Source organism: Coloeus monedula (assembly GCF_965178545.1).
Source record: "Coloeus monedula genome assembly, chromosome: 4".
Classification (NCBI taxonomy): domain Eukaryota; kingdom Metazoa; phylum Chordata; class Aves; order Passeriformes; family Corvidae; genus Coloeus; species Coloeus monedula.
The window spans coordinates 37,162,681-37,182,955 of record NC_138784.1 but is presented as its reverse complement, the minus strand read 5'-3'; the positions used below and the strand labels follow the sequence as shown (position 1 = coordinate 37,182,955).

Below are 20,275 nucleotides of genomic sequence, written 5' to 3'. Positions count from 1 at the left end.
ATTACAGCAATCTTCCCTATTAATGCTTAATATTCAAAATTATCCTGTACCTTAAGGTCTTGAACTCAAGATATGAGGTCTAAATGAAGGTTAAATGTGGAACTGCAATATATGATTTGTCTTGCTCATAAGGAAATGGCTTATTTCTTTCACTTGAGAATTGATCTACATCTTTGAACTCAGGCATGCAGACTAGTACCAGAGAAACTGAAGAGGTGATGGCCCTTGTGCCACCAGCAACCTCCTCATAACTCCAAAGAAGCACACAGCTATTGGCAGAAGACAAGCAAACTGGCACCACCCTTATTCTTCAGCTGTCATTTATAATTGTGCAGTATGAGTTTCCTCAGTTAAACTGTACCTTAATCTCAGATGACTGTACTGTGTTGTCGTATGGTTCTGGAACTAAGGTAGTAGCAGACCAATCCTAGCAAACTGGGAAATTTTAATAAAAATTACAAATGAACACTGAAGCACTCGTGTAACTAGCAAACCAGAAGAACAGAATGATCTTCAACCTCATTTATGAAAGTGCTTAAACTTCACTTCTGTTTTAAGAATTACTGTTTGCCTTTTAGCTAATTTCTGTTCTTAACTCGTACTGAGTCATTTTTTCCAGTACTGCAAGCTACTTTGTTTTTATTGGATGCTTTAAGTCTAAGCATGTTCAGAACATCACAACTACAGAACTATAGTTAAAGCAAGATAAATTTTTCTGAAATTAACAATTAAAATGAGCTTGAAGCAAGAGTTACAGCCCATCTACTTAAATAAAAAAATTTAGAATACTTTAATACCAATACACAAAATTTAACCCATTCCTTTTTTGCCCTCAAGTAACACATAAGCAACAGTTTTATCACCTCTTGGATGGATTTTAGAAACCCAACTTTTAGATCTTTTTACCACCAAGGATCTCAACTTATACCATCTCATATGCAAGAAGGTAATCTGTGTAGTTTTAATTTATTACATTAGGATTTTGGCTTTATATAAATGAAAACTTTATAAAATTAGACACTGTTGAAAGATCCTCTCTGTCACATTAGAAATAAAGTCTTTGAACAGCAAGGTTGCTTTTCTTTTCTTTAATAGCTATTACATTAAATGTGTGAAGACAGTATTACAAAAAAAAAAAAAAAGTATTTTGCAGGATCAGATAATTTCACATGACAGCATTCCTGTTTTCAAAAAAATGCCAGAATATTTACAAGTTGGAGTAGAGTTACCCTAAAGAAGTTCTGAGTAATTATGCCTACCCAACTACTCAAATTAATCAGGTAAGTTAAAAAACAAACAAAACACCACAAAGAAAACACCAAACCACCCAGGAACCATGGACAATCCACCCCGCTCCCCCCCCCCAGTACTACTTTAGTGCCCCTCAAATCACCAGTTACAGATACAAATGAAGTACAACCTATGTTTGACAAAATGGTATCAATAAGTAAAAAAAATAATTTTTCTTCACAAAGAATCAAACATTAACAAGCGAGCAAGCATATTTCATGTATTTGATTGTGTTCTTCCTCCCCAAACTTCATATACATCTTCCACTATGATGCACTGTAGAGCAGGAACGATGTCTCCAGAGGTCTGTACAAAGCCTAGCACAAGTGAAGTCACCGTTTCATCAGGGATTTCTGCTGTCTCTGTACGTCAGGTACATCATGAGAGAAAAGCCATTGGATACAGTGGTTACCACATAAGTCCCCATATTACTGTAACACCTAAGAGCTCTAAACATGGACCAGGATCTCCAGAAAGATCTATATCCACATCTGTGGAACAATTCAGGTTTTCTGGAAGAAATTTCTGCTTCAATAGCCAAAAAGCTACCGGAGTGTAGCAAAACCCAGCAGTGTCTCCAAAAAAGGAAAAAAAAAAACCAACTAAAAACAAAACAAGAAAACCACACAGACAAGCATTAGTTAGCACACTAGCAAAAGTCCCGATCTCCCCAAACAATACTCCTGAAGAACTATACTGGGCGTCTAAGTTTCTGCATCCAATTCAGAGAAACATTATTCAAAGCAGACAATCTAAACCATACTTCTATTAAAAAAAAAAAGCCACACCAAAAAACCCACCTTCTGTTCTAACTCATTTCTCATGAAGCCAGTGCCTCCTGGCACCTTTTAGTCACCAGTTCACATATCATTAAAAAAAAAAAAAAAAAGTCAAAAGACAATGTAAGGCAAGACTGCTACAAACTCTAGGAAAGTAATGTAAGATAACCCATGTATTAAATAAACATTTGCTTACTTACACAGCCCTGAAGTTAACAACCGCATTTTACATTTCTGCTTTGTGGAACAAAGAATGCTTTGCTATAACAAAACTTGTTACTCTCTTCTTGTAACAAAGCCTTTCTGCTTGAGAAGCTGCAGCAATTCCTCCTCTCCACTCATTTCTCTGTTTCCTACGTCATGCTTTTCAGGAATTAAGACCATACAACTTCTGTCCAGACTAACTTTGCAGTAGGTGGAAAGATTACAACACATGCCTACCTACCTGCCAAAGAAAGGAAGCTCTTAGATCCAGGAACAGATTGAGCAAAGACATCCCTGTTCAGCAGACTGAAGCCTGTATGCCTGCATTTAGACTGGGGAGAAACTCCTTGTTCAGACTGACTAAAACAGGAAGACCACACTACAAGGTATCAAGGTCAATATAATATCAAACAGCATTCTAAAACTGCTGGCTAAATGCACATAGGAAAAAGATGTGCAAAACAAAACTCACTTTATTCCTTCTGTTAACCTCGGGAAGAAAAAAAAAATAAGGCACCAAAATACAACAGTTTTGAGGTTTTTTTTCTCTTTTACATCATTTTCAGCAAACCACAACTCTCTATTTTGTCTTTCACCTTCTTAATCGTCATCCAAAAAAGCACTTTCCACCAAAAATAATTCTTAGTGTGATCTGGATATTGGGAAAGATGCTTACCATTTTGCATCTCTCACTGCATTAGGGTTTTGGAGTTTTCTTTGCAGCCTTAGGGTACAACCACAAAAGCCTTCTTTCTTTAAAGGCAAAGTTTCAGTATGGCTACCAGGAATGCAGATTAAGGAGGCTGCATAATTTTTCTTCCAGTGTACACAGGACCCTTGGGAACCTGTTAACAGAACTGTTTGGTGGTTTGCCTGCATGTATTTCCAGCTCTGCTTCTGCCTCCAAGTCAGATTTTTGTCAAAAACTAAACCTGACGCAGTGCTAGTTCCAAGCCTCCATGAAAACCTAAAATACGCAGCAAGCTTTCACACAAGACTGAAGATTTCTACAACAGTTTAATGACGGTTTTATAAGTTTAAATAAGTAGTCCCCTAGGAACAGCACAGAACACTAGCAACAGCACTAGTACAATTTCACCCAGTTTTTGTCTTTGATTTCCAAAGCTAAACTAAGAATGAAACAGTAAATCTTCCAGTACATTTAATACTGAGTCACAGATTCATGAAGTGTGCTTTTAAGCATGTAATTTGTCACCTCTACTTTTAATAGGCCTCTTAGCAATTCCATACCAACCTCTACAACCACAGGTGATCAGTGTCACTGCCGCATGAAAATGTACATATTTGTCAACCTATCCTGGTTTCCTGCCATTCAATCAGTAAAAGCTGATTCAATGCAAAGTAACACTAACTCCCTAAAACAGCAGCCACAGAAGTAAAGGTTAGGGAAAAGCAAGAGTTTGCAGTTTTAGGTGAGGAAACTAGGGAAAGTAAGAATTATGAAGAAAAGACTTATTTGAAAAAAGAAACAAAAAACTCTGGATAGTAAGCAGTGTCTTCATACAAATACTTGCTGACTTTTTGGAAAAAAAAATCACAGATTGAAAGCAAGTGGCGAATGCAAGACTCAACTCTCATTTGGTTTTTGAACAGAAGAACAAAGTTATTAATTTGCTTCAGTATTCGTCTCCTAGAATTCACAGCTTCTTGGCTCCAATTTCCATCTGCAAAATGAATAATTTCCATTTTAGGAGACCAGCTCGCAGGAGGTCAGAGCAATCTGGCTATACTTGATTACACATCATAGTTGGTTACAAGCAGAAGGAGCTGCCTGTGCCTGTACATGTACAAAATAAAATCCAAATTCATCAAAGTAAGTGTTCTAGGACTTCATCAACTGAGGCAAAACTTGCACTGAGCTTTACTCCTGAGATTCAGCTACTACTGGAAAATTTAATATCTACTTCTAGGAGTTGTAGCTCAAATGTTGGATGAAATTACAAAATAAATAATCCCGTATCACAGTGATGGAGAGCCAGGATTTTGGCTTCATGCATTCAAAGACTATCTCCATATTCAGTGGCATGTACAGCTTGTACGTTTACCAATTAGCAAATGCAGAACATCCATCCTTTTCCTTCCCCACAGTCCTTTGCAAGAGCTCAGGGAAAAAAAAAGATTAGTGATTTATGGTGCTTAGTGGAAGTACAAGTTATTATGACTACTGGCAAAATACAGGAAAGAATTATGACAATACAGAAAATCGAGAATTCTTTAATTGTACGTGACACATATATTGAAATCACAGGTCAAAAACAACACTAAATTAGAGACTTGAAAGTTAAAGCTTGTCAATTTGAACATTCTTCTAAAAAAAATATTACTGACATTGGCTTCAATTCCCAAGCTCAAAAACAATGTTGCAAAAGTTTATTGCATCAGATTCAGAGACTTAATTAAAGCCAAAATTTTCGCTCTTTGCTTTATGGCTGAACAGCACTGCCAATCAGCTAGGCACCTCTCCTATCCATACAGGAACTGTAGTAACTGTAAACTCTAGTAAAAACAGTATGAAGATGTGGTGATATTACAGATTAATTACATGACTACTACACATCTGAAGGTTCTAGAGCACACCTGCCTATTCAACCCTGAACACAGGGGGTATCACATGTATCACTATATAACATGAAAACAATTCTTAATAGCTGCAAAGACAAGCCACTCAATGTTAAGATTAACCATAAAATATAACTTACACTTGAAGTGGGAGAGGAGAAAAGTATATACACTTAGACCATAACCATCACAGCAGCCTGTTTCAAAAACACACTCCCACTCTTTGGGGTAGAAATGAAAAGTTATTTAAGTGAAATAGATCAGAAAGTCTGACATCTCCAAATACTTCTAAAGCTAAGTAAACAATCAAATCCCTAAAAGTTTGCTCTAATCTATAACCTCCTCATACCTGCCTACAAATATACCTATTTCTGTTGCAAAAATTTAACTTTTCTTGACCACAGCTGCTTATAACAACAGCATCTTCAGAAAAAGGTTTTCAGTAAGGTTTACTCAATCCTTCAAGTCCTACAACCTTTACCATAACCAGTTCAATCTGACCTTTTGCACTGTTTCAATGAGATGCAGCACTTCCCTTTGATTCTTGCTTTTCTGGACATTACCAAAGGGATACACCTGATGACAAGTCAAAAGCCTCAGGTTAAACAAGCCTCAGAGTACACATTTAAATCCAAGACAGCAAAGTAGCCAGACCGTTGACTCAATTGCAGAAACTCACCCCTTGCTGGCTAAGGAGAGGATTCTCTATCATGACAGACCAGTCCATCTAGGCACTACATTATAGCCCTGCTGTATTTTTCAGTTTAGGCACTGTGCCTGGTGTAATTTTCAAACTGAAGGATACTCATTTCCTCCACCCCCCCTTGCAGAAAATGGGGCAGACACATTACCTTTCCCTAGTTATTCCAGAAGACCCTATCACTCTGCTACTCATCAGCCTTTGACACTGTCCCCCACAACATACTCCTGGAAAAGCTGGCAGCCCATGGCTTGGACAAGCGCACCCTTTGCTGGGTTAAGAACTGGCTGGATGGCTGGGCCCAAGGAGCAGTGACTGGTGCCGCATCCAGTTGGTGGACAGTCCCTGGTGGCCTCCCTCAGGGATCAGCGTTGGGCCTTGTCCTATTTAATGTCTTTATTGATGATCTGCATGAGAAGATTGAGTCTACCATTAGGAAATTCACAGATGATGCCAAGTTGTGTGTGAGTGTTGATCTGCTGGAAGGTAGGAGGGCTCTTCAGAAGGACAGGCTGGATCCATGGGCTGAATCCAATGATATGAGGTTCAACAAGACCAAGTGCTGGGCCACAACAACCCCAGGCAGCACTACAGGCTGGGGACAGAGTGGCTGGACACCAGCCAGGCAGAAAGGGATGTCGGGGTACTGACTGACAGCAGCTGACAGCCAGCTGTGCCCATGTGGCCAAGAAGGCAAATTCTGTGGCCAGCAGGACCAGGGAAGTGATTCTTCCCCTGTACTCAGCACTGGTGAGGCCACACCTTGAGTGCTGTGCCCAGTGCTGGGCTCCTCAATTTAGGAAGGGCATTGAGATGCTGGAGCATGTCCAGAAAAGGGCAACAAGGCTGGTGAAGGGTCTGGAACACAAGTCCTAAGAGGAGCAGGTGAAGGGGTGAATGAGCTGGGGATGTTTAGCCTGGAGAAAAGCCTCAGGGGAGGCCCCATCACTCTCTACAACCACCTGAAAGGAGGCTGTAGCCAGGTGAGGGTTGGTCTCTTCTCCCAGGCAACCAGCAATAGGATAAGAGGACACAGACTTAAGCTGTGCCAGGGGAGGTTTAGGTTGGACATTAAGAAGAAATTACTCACAAAAGGGTCACAGGGCATTGGAGTGGGCTGCCCAGAGAGGTGGTAAAGTCACTGTCCCTGCAGGTGTTAAGGAAAGACTGGATGTGGCACTTAGCGCCATGGTCTAGTTGACAAGGTGGTTTAAGGTCATAGGTTGGACTGTATCTTAAAGGTCTTTTCCAACCTAGTTAATTCTGTGATCACATATTAGGAAGAACTTCCCTCCACTCCTCATTCTCTGCTAAACTGGCAACAGTATTGCTGTTGTAGGAATACAGTGTTTCGGACAAGGGGAATCATACTTCTTGTCTACGAAATTGGCAACTTTTTGCAATACTGACTAGAGTGGTTAATAACTTCTTTCCAAGCATTTGTTATCATGGAGTCAGGTTCCACCAACTGATAAAATTCAAGCCCACTGCACTGTCTAGAACTTTAAGTCCTACATTCAGAAAGCTAGAAAATTGCAGAACCCCCCACCACCACACTGTGCCTAAACTGTGCCTAATCTGCATCTTAACCTAAGATTTTAAGAAAGATTCTTATATGCAACTTCTAAAGCCAGAGCATTACTAAAACTGGACTTCACCCTGACACACCTACAGGTTGGGCAGAGAGATGATTGAGAGCAACTCTGTGGAGAAGGAATTGAGGGTGATGTCTGATGAAAAACTCAACATGAGTTGTCAGCATACAATCACAGGCCAGAAGGCCAACCATACCCTGGGCTGCATCAAAAGGAGTGTGGCCAGCAGGCCGAAGGAGGAGATTCTCCCCCTCTACACTGCTCTTGTGAGACCCCACATGGAGTGCTGTGTACAGCTCTGATGCTCCCAAAATAAGGGCATGAAACTGTTGGAGCAAGCCCAGAGGAGGGCCATGAAGTTGAGAAGAGGACTGGAACACCTCCCCTGCAGAGCCAGGCTGAGAGAATCAGGGCTGTTCAACCCAGAGAAGAGAAGGCTGCATGGAGACCTCACAGTAGTCTTCCAGTACCTGAAGGGGGCCTACCGGGAAGCTGGAGAAGGACTTTTTGTCAGGAACTGTCATGATAGGACCAGGAACAATGGGTACAAATAGGAAGAGGGGAAATTTAGACTAGATAGCAGAAGCAATTCTTTACTGTGAGGCTGGTGAGACACTGGAACAGGTTGACCAGGGAGGTTGTGGATGACCCAGCCCTAACAGTGTCCAAAGCCAGTTTGGATATGGCCTTGACCAACCTGATCTAGCGGGAGCTGTCACTGCCCACAGCAGGGGTTTGGTTGGGATTAGACAATCTTTAAGGTCCCTTCCAACCCTTAACATTCTATGAAAAACAATTGGGATTAAGAAAGTATACACTTTAACGGAGCCATAATATTCTCAGTGAATCAAGACTAACTGGAAGTGCTAGAAGCATTTCAAAACCTACACTCTGAGGCTGACAAAAGCCAAAGTATAAGGAAACCTTTGGTTTACATATTTGGCTTTACAGGAACAATTCCTTATATTCTGTAATTCCTTGCATTAAGCAAAGTTAAAACATTCCAAAGAGAAATTTATAGTGCACTCATGGGTTTGGGGGGATGGAGAGACATCTTAGATATCCCAAAGAGGAGGAGGAAAAGCAGAGATGTAAACATCATGTGTCTCAATGGTTGCTGATAGTACTGAAGGAACCAACCCTCACCAGACCTTTCTCGGAGAAAGAAATCAAAGTAGGGCACATGCTGGGTTTCTACAAACACCAGCACGTTGTTAAGCTCTCTACAGGCGAAGACTTGAATTTGGAGACTGCTTTTATAACTCTAAAAGCACCAATAGCCAACCAATGCCATTTATTTATTAAAAGCTATGAGGCAGATAGATTTGATTGTAAAAAATCCAGTTTCTGTAACACAAGCAGAACAAGGAGAGAGGAGGACAGAAAAAGACAAATGGGGGCAATTTACCTGGATTAAAAAAATTCCTACCTCTGTCACTGCTCTATCCTAGGATCAGATTATTTTTTGGCCTGTGTTTCCTATGCCCACCTTCATCTAGATCACAGAACTTCTTAAAAAGAGAAACTTACGCAACTGTATGTTGTAATACAGGTCTCATGAATCACAGACAGCTACCAAAAGATAAGTACAGAAGTGTATTCAAAAAGTTAGTGATATCACTCCTAGTTAAGTGACACTCCTCAACTTTACAGCCTATCATGAGATCAACTGCAAAACAGCCGAAGCCAGATTTTAAACCATTTTTGTTTTAAAAACTGAAGGTTCTGACCTAAAGTTCAAAACCCAAGTAATATTTACAGTTTAAGCTGCAATGAAGTAGTCCAAATCAGTTGACTTAGACTGTTAATTGTTTAAATTCTGCATAAGCACCCTCCAAGTATCAACAGAATGCAAAGCATGTTATCAAATACATTATCAGCAGTGAAACATGACAAAGCAAAATGAACTGAAAAAAAAAACCCCAAAAAATTTTCCCATACTTCAATCATTTAGCTTGGCAATATAAATAAAATTAGATAATTACAGAGAAGAAATTAAAAGGGCTCAAAATCCTAGAAGAAATTAAAGAACAAAGCCTTTCAAATGCCATCATGAGAGTTTGTCTTGAAAAGACAAAGTACTTGTTATAAAATGCGCAGGTAAGCAACTGTTGATATACAAAGCCCTTGGAGGATCTCCCAAAAAAGGGAAATTATACATCAGCTCTTCAAGCAAACACTTTAGTTACATCTCTGAGTAGCTGACAAATGATGTCACTGAAGAAGCTATGGCTCTGATGCCAAGGTTTCTTAATGGAAAGTTACTTTTAAGTGCTATTTGGTCTTTTATTTGAATCCCTATAGTTAGCATGCCTTCAACTTTTACTGATACTTTTATTTATATGCTATGTTTTGGAAAAAAAAAAACCAAAACAAAAAACACACAAGAAAACCAACAAAAAATCCTAAAAACAAACTTAAAATGAAAAGTATTTTTAACAGGACTACTGCCATGCAAGCTTTTCTATGCCAGAGCTTTCTTGGTTTCATGTTTTAATCTAGCATACGCACCTGACATGGCAGGTGTCTTACTCTAAAAAAGGATGCCAAACCATTAATTACAGCAACAGCTTTTGAAATCCATCTTATTAATCACACATTTTATTTTAGTAGCCTTTCCTGGCTTTTCTAAAGTTTTTGTAAGTCAAACTGAAGCTCTTGATCTTCCCTTGGGAACTGCTGAATACACATCCAAAAAAACTTCTGTTTCCATGTTCCTTGTGCCACAGAACCTACTAATGCTTAGGCTCCAGACACTTCGTTCACAGGTACAATGATTCTCACAAGATTAAGCTCCTTGTAGCAAAAAATTCTAATCTGCAGCAGTCACGTCTTAACAGCTACTTGAGCTTGCAAATACTATTTGCTATAATTACAATCAACACATTTTTTACTGTTACAGAGTACAGCAATCTCTTCAATTGCTGAGAAAACAGCAAACAGCAAAGAGCTCTCCCATCCCCAGATCCCACATGGGTAACTGATAAAACACTTTACAAAATATATAATGTATCTTCTGTCATTCACACCAAGTTGTTCTCTATTTTCCTTAAAAATGGTAGTTTTTAAATCACCACTGCTGTATTTACCTAGAGCTATAGGTAAAACTTGTTTCTACAGTAACTTCGTGAGTTTTCTTTGGAGTCATGTTTGATAGATCAAGCCAAAGCCCGCCTTCAATATTTTATAAGTCTGTAAGAAGTGTTAAGTACAAGAGCTACTAGACCTGTTAAGTTACTCCTCTGCAGAGATGGAGGAAAGCTGTTTCTCTTCCTAAGTGTACAAATACCTGATAAGCACTGACATACAAGCATTAGCATTCACTACTACTATTACACACATCCAAGCATAGCTATAGAGAGACAAGTGCCAAGCATTTGGCTAGGCTGTCTGCAAGAAAGTAGAAAATGAGTGACCAGAAAGCCATGTCCAGAGAGGTTCATAAACAAAAACCCACTGGCAGTCCAAGTGCTAGCACAACTCACACCCTTTGCTCTGCTGTACTCAGAAACCAAGAAACTGACACTACACAAAAATTCTTCCTTCAGAGGTAAGCATTAAACTTTTATTTTCTACTGAGGAGAAGAAGTGCAGGCTCCTCATAAAAAACAACAGGACCTAAAATAATTCAATTTGCTGCAGTAGCTGAATAAAATCCAAGTGATAGCAAATCGTGAAGTTTGGCAAGCCTTCTAAAGACAGTGTTTTACCTGATTTGATAAAAATGAGATTATTCATCAGGAGTCCACATTTGGCCTGCAGACACAATGTTGGCACCCTAATTTTCACTCTTCATTTTGGATAAAACTTAAGGTAATTAATTTTGTCCAAATTTTCAGCAGGTTCAGCACCTAAAGTACCATGTTCAAAATACTGCCAAAGAACAGATTAGCAAAACAAATTTAAGAGCACTGACTTTTCATAACTAAATAAAAAAATAACAACTTGATGCTGCAAGAACAATAAGCAGGGTTACTTATATTTTATAGAATACAGGAATAGTAGTCATAATTCATACTGATTGAGGAAATAATGCAAGTAGTTTCAGATTGTTTCATCTCTGGAATGGGGAGGCACACTTTTGGAAAACCAATTTATTTCATTAATATTATTCACTTAATTAAGCCTACTTATTTAAGTATTTAGTATTGCATCTATTTGCAAACACATTGCAAGCAACAACACTTTTGTTAAAACTTCGGACAACATGCTTTGCAGCCTTAAAATAACAACTTTTCCACTACAGTAACAGAAGCATTGGTTTTCAGTCAAGAACACTAAAGCAAATTTCAGGATATTTGTAAGCTGAAAGTTCCAAAGCCATAAGTCTGAAATGGTATTCCAGTTTCAAAAGGGACCTACAAGGATCCCGGATTTGACAGAGGAATGCAGCTCCTCAGTGAAAGCTTCATCAAAGTTAACTGTTTCAGAAGGCAGCACTGACCACACACATACAGTGTACATGCTTGTCAGCTGTGCTCACCTTGGCTACCAGATGAAGATATTGTTATTTTGCCTTTGACAAATACTTGCTTCAAGTGAGAATTTTAAGAAAACTACTAAGGTAAGTTCATCCTAGGAGTTTGGACATTTGTTAGAACTACTAACAAATAGGTTTCATGTTAACATTCATCTCAGTTGTTCTGTGAAGGAACAAAAAAAAAAAAAAAAGAAAACCCTAGGATACTGAAAAAAAATTTTTCATATATATATAAAATCCACAACACAAAGCCAACACTTGCAAGTCATTCCCTGATGTACAAGAAACCTCAAATACCCAAGAAGTATATATTTAGAAGACTCCAGTTACTCTTCTAGCTTCACAATTAGGGTGGTGAAACAGAAACTCCAAAACTAAATAATCACCCCAGAACTAAAACTCATATAATAATCACCACTGGCTGGCTAGCTGATCACATCAAAGCAAGCTTTCATAGTTGTAACTCAAGACCCTGAACTACAGTCATAGCATGGGAAAATCAGAGTATTTCAGACTGAAATAAAAATTAAAAAATATATCAGTGAGACTTGGCCCCTTTGAATGTTTTACGGTTAGAACCATTTCTAACAGCCATAGCTTACCAGGTAATTTAGTACTAAAATTGATGGTTATGTGCTAGTTATTGACCAAATTTAAGTATTCAGAAACTACAGTAGTACAGGAACTATTTCTTTGCCATCTTGAAGATAAACCTACTTCTGTAGGCCCAAAATGAGGCTACATTTACTGGTCAAGATTCTCAGGGGTTTCACCCTCTTCTTAAAGCCAACTCCACACTTCACTCTGTTTAGCAGACCTTTAGAAGCCATTAGCCTAACAAATATATTGGTAATGGGGTAAGTGCTAACACCACTCAGGCATAAATGGGAAACAGTCTTGTTCAAAGACTTCATCACATTGCTCTAATTTTGGTTTTGTCAATGAGCCCGCAAAGATTCAGTGTTTCCAGGATAAGCACAGCGGCTGATTCAGTGTGCTCAACAACTGAAACACAAGAGCTGGGTACCAGGTCTTGTCAAAACAAGGCAGTAAAAAAAACCAAAAAAACAACCCACATCAACAGTGCTCTGCCCTCCCCCCCCTCCAAGTACCATGATCATCTTTTGCCTTCTTGTTCTATCTTACAGACTTGAAATTACTAGAAAGGAAACAGCTGAGGAATGCTGCTACTCTTATGCCACGCTTTCCATTGACTGCCATTTCAGGAATGCATATAGGAAAGTAAAGGAGCTTGGAATGTCTCCACCCATCCAGCAGCATCAGAGGCTGACCAGCTTATGGATGGCTCCACTGCCTTACAGCTGCATTCCAGCTTGCATTTTACGGCTGTCAAGGTCAATGAAAAATATATTGTTGGGCACTGACAAAACATTTGTTAGGCAAATGTTCTCATATGCTGCATGCCTTACTTGGTGTGATCTACAATTATACTACAATACAGCAGTAATAAGACATAATTTACAATTTCTTGGTTTCAAGAATCCCAGAAAGGTGTACTCATGCTACAGTTGTTCAGAACTACCACCACATTGCTTTCAGAGCATATTAGTTTGTCTAAGTCTAACCCATCTGAATATACCCTCAGATAAAATTTCTCTATTTGCTAGAACACAATTTCACATGGACTGAGCCCAGCCTCAGGAAACACAATTACACCAAGAGAGACTACCAATTTGCTGGGCTCTCAGTTTTTGAGAGGATTGCAGTAAGTGTCTTACTAGCCTAAGTAGTAACTTCGAGAAAGGGAGCAAGTGAGAGCATGAGCAAAGGGATAAACAAGTAAAGAACTGGACAAGAGCCTATCAAACCATCTGTTCCAACTAAAACGTAGCATATATTAAGCCTGGAATACAGATCCCACCAGAGTGGTATGTCTAGTAGTGATTTATACTGACTGCTTCTGTCTCCTAGCCTCAGATTTAGCTAACAACTGAAATTCAGTAACTTGGTAAAACGGCATTCTTGCTACCGCAATGTCAAAATCAAAAAGGTCTTAAATCAAGTGTGTTCGTATCAATTTTATTCATACATACAAAAGCCCATCTCTTTTACAAGGGGCTTTTTTATGACTTATCATGAAAAAGTGTTCTAACAATATCAAAAATACACCAGAACACATAGAAAACCACAGACAAAGCTGTATTGTAAAAGCAGCATTAATGCTACAGTGAAATTCATATCTAAAGACCAGCAGAAATTGTCCCTGAACATTAGCTTCAGTAAATACTAAAGCCCAACCAGCTGAACTCATCCTTACACTGGAATGTAAAACTCTACCTCCGTGACTAGCAAGTTTAAGAAACCTGTCAGTTACACTAACATGAAAACTGGCTTTAAATACTTTTAGTAATTTCTATTTGCTAGAATTCTCTTGGGTTATTCTGTTTGTGGACAAGAAACGTCCATAGCAATGAAAATACACAGAAATCCCAGGTTCAAATTTGACAGACCACTCAGAAATAATAAACCTAAAAGGATGAAGAGATTGTTACCAATTTCCTTTATAAAACACCAAGGAGAACACAATTTTTTGAACATAGCATTTAAATTTCCACTACTATACTCACAGTATATGATGAAAAATCACACCTTTTTTCCCCTCTTCTTGTCTTCATTTCAAAGAGTAAAAAAAAAAAAACCAACCAATCTTAGATGACAAGATCAGTAAGAAGTTAACAAGTACTTATTGTATCATCTGAACCTAGCTACTGTAACTACAGAGAGAAAGAGCTGTGGCCCACACAAGAACCAATTACAAAAGGGAATTTAAACAAATATGCCTCTGTAGCCTGATCACTGAGTGAAGTCAACATTACATTTATTTCTGGACTCATTTTCTCTGTGCTTTGTTGCACAGATTCAAAAAAAAAAAAAAAGAAAAGCCACAATAAAAGAATAATAAAACAAGCTGAGCAAATTACTCCAAAATTCTCAGTGGTAGAACATCTACAATGAGAGCACTAGGAGTTTTAGTGATTAGAAGGTTGGTTCCTTACCAAACAGTGAGACTTAGGCATCAGTTTTGTAACTCAGTACAAACCTTTCTGTACAAAACGAAGTCCTCCTACTTGACAGTTTCAAAAAAATAACAAGTTTACCACATGCACCAGTATTTTCATTCTCCGAAAAAGTCATGGTAAAAGGCATAGCTAGGAGGTTACTAGGATAGTTTTGAGCTATTTCCATACACCTTCCTTACCCTTGGTTGTAGGGTGCTGCTGCTACGATGCAAACACCCTAGAGATTTAAGACTAGCAACCTGTTCTTTGCTCTTACAACTTGACATGCTGCACATGTTGTAGCCTCAGCTCAAATACATGACCTCTGTTATCATTCATCAGAAGGGATCCGGACAGTGCAGCCAGAATGCCCCCTATTAAGTTCTCAGTGCTGGTAGATTTTATGTCCCTTTTGCATCACTGGTTGCTGTTTGAAAGGGTGTCGTAACAAGGACACAGTTGATGCCAAAGGTATCCATATTTGTTACCATATCAGGTACTAAGAATATGCCACCAGAAGCCCCGACAGAACTTTTCACATAAACAATTGCAAAAACTCTCACAAAGGAAGGTACTTCTTATCTAAGAAATAAAGCTCATAGAACCCAAAGGAAATATTAAGACAGCAATAACTGTCCTTACTCAGAAAGGATAAGCAAGCATTCTGTAAAACACACAGAATCTTAATTAGTATTCAGGGATAAATGCAGCAGAGTCCTACAACAGAGGGAGCAAATCAAAATTTCTACTTAACACTGGATACTGCTCTATGTGCAAACTAATACGTAACTATAATGTTGGTAACAGTCTCATCTTCACATTCAATTGAGTACCTAAAGAGCTGCAGAATAACTATTTGATACAGAGAGACAGCCTTCAAGGAATTTTGCTTAATTAAACTGTAGTTGTCACAAACAAAAAAGATGACATGAATCCCTCAGCAAGGAGTAGGGGCCTTCACCAACACCACCCCCCGTGGGTACGCAATGATCCCCATGCACAAACAGCCAAGACAATTTGCTTTACCTTACATCAAAAGTACCCTCCCCAGGAGCAGGCAAGATCAGGACAGCAGGACATGTTCTTTTCATGCTGTGTGGTGGAATTAGGCTACAGCACTCACCTTCCTCACCCAGAGAGAATGAGGCCAAAAACAAGGTTACCATCTCCTAAATCTGAGCAGCCTTAAAGAAAAAGGGCACTCAAAAAGCAGGCTGCAAAAATTGTCATACCTAACCACAGCCTAATCTCAGCCAGTGCTGAGGTGTGTGCAGGTACTCCACACCGCATACCCATAATTCCCAGAGGAGCAGTGTGCACAGGAAATCCAGCCTTCCAGGAAACTGGCCACATCATGATCCCTCCGCAATATACGCAGCCTTTCCACGGTGCTGTCCAGAAAGGGTGGGCTCCACTTTCCTGTACAAAGCTCTACGTAACTTCTAGACAAACTACTTTCAGCCATTTAAGCAATAAATTCCAGACAGAGCTAATGAACTAAATCCTCTTTCATGAAAGCCAAGGAAAGCAGAAGAGACTCCAGACTGAGGAATGATAGGTGTTAAGCTTTCAGCATGAGAGAACTGAATCCCATGCTGAAGAAATATGTCTGCCTAAGAAGGGACGAGGTTTTATTGAAAATACTATATAGCCTCTTTTAAGATTATTTCACAATATGCCACTTCTAGCCCCCACTAATAATCTGCAAGGTCACAGCCCACCTTTGAGCTTCTTTCTTCTCTCAAGTTCCCCTGACATTCTATTGTTAAGGCAGATAGAAAAGCTGCACAGGTTAGCTGTTATGCAGGATGAAATCTATCTGGAAGTGCAACATTCAGAACTTCCACCTCCACTAGAGTAATGGCATTGACATCTGATTGTAAATTTAAGTTCTCATTTAAAAGCTTCCTGGTCTTACAGATACATACATACACACTATTCTGCTGCAATATCCTACACTGCATATATATCTTACAGATAGCAAAACAGCACACAACAGTTTTGTCCTTTGTGCTGAAGGCCTAACCTGAGAACTTGGGCAGAACAAGTTCTTAAAGTGAGGTTTGAACCAAAAATTACATAGAGGAATTATAACCATCACCTAATGACAGCTTTTCCTCTTCTGCAATACCCCAAAGAATTTAATTGACCTGTCCTCAGATATGATGCACTCAAGTCCACTCATTTGTGCACATGCAGATATAAAACAAAATCACTCACTGGCAGTGTCAAGAGCTGAAGCAAGTACCTATATATATATCCTCCCCCCACTTCCTCCTCTCAGCTACCAAGTCAAGTAATTTTTTTGTTTCCCATATGCATAAAGAGAAACAATTCTACATGCAGCTTTCTGATGGTAATGGCATTCTATCCCACTCAGAGGAAAAGCTTAGCTAAATGGTTTCAGTAACAAAGCTTGATGCTCCATTAAAGACCAGACCTGAAGTTCACCAGAATTTCAGGATTAACGGTACTTTCCCCTCAGCACTTCCAACTACCTGGGCTGTGAAAAAGAAAACAAAGCTTAAGTCTCTTCCTATAACTGCCATATGTAGCAGGAAAATCAAAGCCTAAATAGTATATTAAATATTTAATTCTATCATTATTTCAGACACATGCATTTGCTCTCTAACTGGAAAAAAATAAATTGATGGAAGACAAAAAGGACACAACCCAAAAAAGTACAATCATTTTATCTTTGCTGAGATAAATTTATTCCTCTGAAGCAGCAATGTCTACATGGGATCTGACTGATGACACAAAAAAAAAAAAAAACCAACCAGCCAAAGAACCATAAAGCAACAGTATACCATGGCAGTCTTAAAAACAAGAACATGGACTTGAACACAACTACCATCAGTCAGTCAAAACTGCCAGGAAGAATGACAAGTTTTTGAAGAGTTTCCTTTGAGAACAGATACAGCTTTGTTCATGCCACAACCAAATTAGATTAATTCATTTAAGTTAAAGACTACATTATGTGTGATTTGCACCTTTTATATGGCATATTAGAGGAAAATAAGATTTTGTGTTAATAATGAAGCGAAACCATTCAGATTCAGTCATAGGCAGGGATTTGTTATACACCTTTTTTTATAACAACAGGCAACATTCACTTACTGTACTGCCTCAAGAGGATTATAACTTCACAACTGATCTCATTTGCTTTCAATATCAAAACCAGAAAAGGTCCTTTGGTATCACTAAAGGAGGGAAGGGGGAAGGAGTGACCAAGAAATTTAGCAGTGATGTAAATCTTTACCTCTGTTCCCTTAGACTTTGCCCTTCCAAACTGCAAGCTGACTACAAGGTAAAAAAAAAAATGGGAGAATAAGCACAGAATTATCCTCATTAAAGCTTTTTTTGTATATAGTATCAAAGACATTTTGAAAATGTCTGGATCTCTCTGGACATCAGAAAGAGAGAACACCATCTCTTGTTCTAACAGTAGAGTTAAACCAAACGTCATCCTTTCCTACCAATGACTGGAATACAGCAACTTGCAAGGCAACAAGGATCTAACCAGTTAAGGTACGACTTCTAGTACAGAGCTCCCTGGAAGCACAAAGCAATCATAACTTGATTACAGGAGGATAAATACAGAAAGCCTCGCAATAAAGTGACAGGCTAGCCTGCAGTCAGGTAACCGTGCTGCAGTAACATGCTGACAGGCTTAACCACAACACACTCATTCTTCCACTTCAGTTCACAACTGAAAGTAAACCAACACCCTTTACAGGGGAGCAAGTGACAACTCAGACACAGGAAACAGAGCAAAGAGTCGTAGAATTGTATATCCTATGTTCAAGAGGGGATTCTATCCAGTTCTGCAAGGCAATTTATGTATTTCTAGAGCCTCACATCCTTGAAGAACTTATATGGGATAGGGAAAACAAGTTCACCATCTCTTTTTTTTTTTTTAATGTAAGAAACTACCTCACGTAACCATTTAGGGAAGATTTTTACTTGATCAACCTACAACACATAATTATTAAGATGATTTTTTTTTAACTATTGAACAACTCCTAAACTTAAGAACGAGAAGGTAGTCTGTCAAACGTAATTTTTTGCTTTCCAGATATTCAGTGAATCTAATATTGTGTGGAAGCTTTTGGCCTTCTAGAGGAAAAAACTATTCAGGCAAATCCGCATTATCTCCGGATTGCCACAGCCTTTCCTTATTTGGCTAACGTTTTGAGATTCCAATCAGACTGCTATGAAGTTCAACATGCACAAAGCATCCATTTTGAGGAAACTTCATAGCCAGTTTCCCGTCCATTCCCCCCCTGCCCCAAGTGAAAGTTACCTCCCTCGGCACCGACCCTCCTCCCACATACCCACACCAGAACAAAGGGATACGGATTGGATTTTTTACTACTTTCCAACGAACGGAAGAAAAATTTTAGACCCCTGCTTCCCTTGAAATTCAGCTTTCACGCTGCGGCGGGAGTCATCGGTAACGAAAACAAGCAACCCCTCACTGATACGCGTTTCTATCTAATGAACAAAACACTGGTTTCCCCTAGAAACCGAAGAGAAATAGATGTCTCTCAACACGCCCGCCCGCACACACGAGCGGGCTTTAATCGGCTCAACTACTGCGGAACCGGGCAGACGAGGGAAGCAGGGAACTGCTACCGGGATCCCGGGCAAGGGGCAGCGGCGGAAGCGCCCCCCAAGGCGGCCCCGCTTCTCTCACCTGCGGCCACCCTCCCACGCCGGGGGGCACCTGTCCCCGGCCCCCTCAGCCCACACAGGGCAGGGCCCGCTCCCCCCGGCCCTCCAAGGGAGGCGCTGCCAAGAGGGGAAAACGAAAGAAGGGTCAGCGGCACCTCCTTCCCGCCGGAGGCCCATCCGCCCCTTCCGACGCCCTGCCCGCGGGGAGGGGGTGCAGCCTCCCGCTCCTGCAGCCCCGCCGGCCCGGGGGCTCGGCCCGCGGCCCCTCCGGCCGGTCCCGGGCTGACCCTACCGCCGCCTCCCCGCCCCGACACCCCCCAGCGGAGGGAGCGCAGCCACCTCCGGCCCCTTCCTCCTCCACCTCCTCCTCCTCCGGGGGGGGGGGGGGCAGTCGGCCGGCCTCGCCTCCCCCCCAGTCCGGCCAGGGGCCCCTCGATCGGCCCAGCACCGACCTGGTGGAGCGCGGTGAGCCCGTCCACATTGGCGTAGTTGATGTCGGCACCCCGCTCCAGCAGTCGCAGCACCTCCTCGGTGTCCCCGCTGGAGCAGGCGGCCAAGAAGACGGCGCCGTCGTCGAACTTCACCTTGGTCTTCTTGCGCTTGACCACAGGCGGCTCCAGGTCAGTCTCGGAGCCGATCCAGCGCTTCAGCTGCTCGTTCCGCTTCTGCTTGGCGTCCGCCATCTTCATACCCCGCTCGCGCCGGCCCCCTCAACCACGGCCGCGCCGAGCGTACACTTTATACCGCCACTATCCCACAGCGCACCGCGGCCGCGCGCGCTCACCCGCCCAGGGAGGGCGCGGGGTGGGCAGGGAGCGAAGGGGCGGGGCGGCGGCGGCGGCGTTAGCATAACCCCGCGAGATTTCCGGGGGGCGGGGCCGCGGGCGGGAGGAAGGGCGCGAGCGGGGCCGGGAGTGGCAGCGCAGCCCAGCCCAGCCCAGCGCAGCCCA

At 40.9% G+C, this 20,275-nt stretch overlaps 1 protein-coding gene across 11 annotated transcripts in view; it reads right to left on the bottom strand.

Moving 5' to 3' along the window:
• The window catches only part of PPP1R12A (protein phosphatase 1 regulatory subunit 12A), a gene marked incomplete at its 3' end in the record, with an annotated part of 113,805 nt that extends 93,730 nt beyond the window's left edge, over positions 1-20,075 (bottom strand). For all 11 annotated transcript variants that reach the window (XM_082280706.1, XM_082280707.1, XM_082280700.1 and 8 more), the window contains exon 1: positions 19,778-20,075. In XM_082280706.1, the coding sequence (XP_082136832.1) occupies positions 19,778-20,014 (237 nt within the window). In that variant the 5' untranslated portion in view covers positions 20,015-20,075. The remainder of the gene's footprint in view (positions 1-19,777) is intronic.
• Between the last annotated feature and the right edge of the window lie 200 nt (positions 20,076-20,275).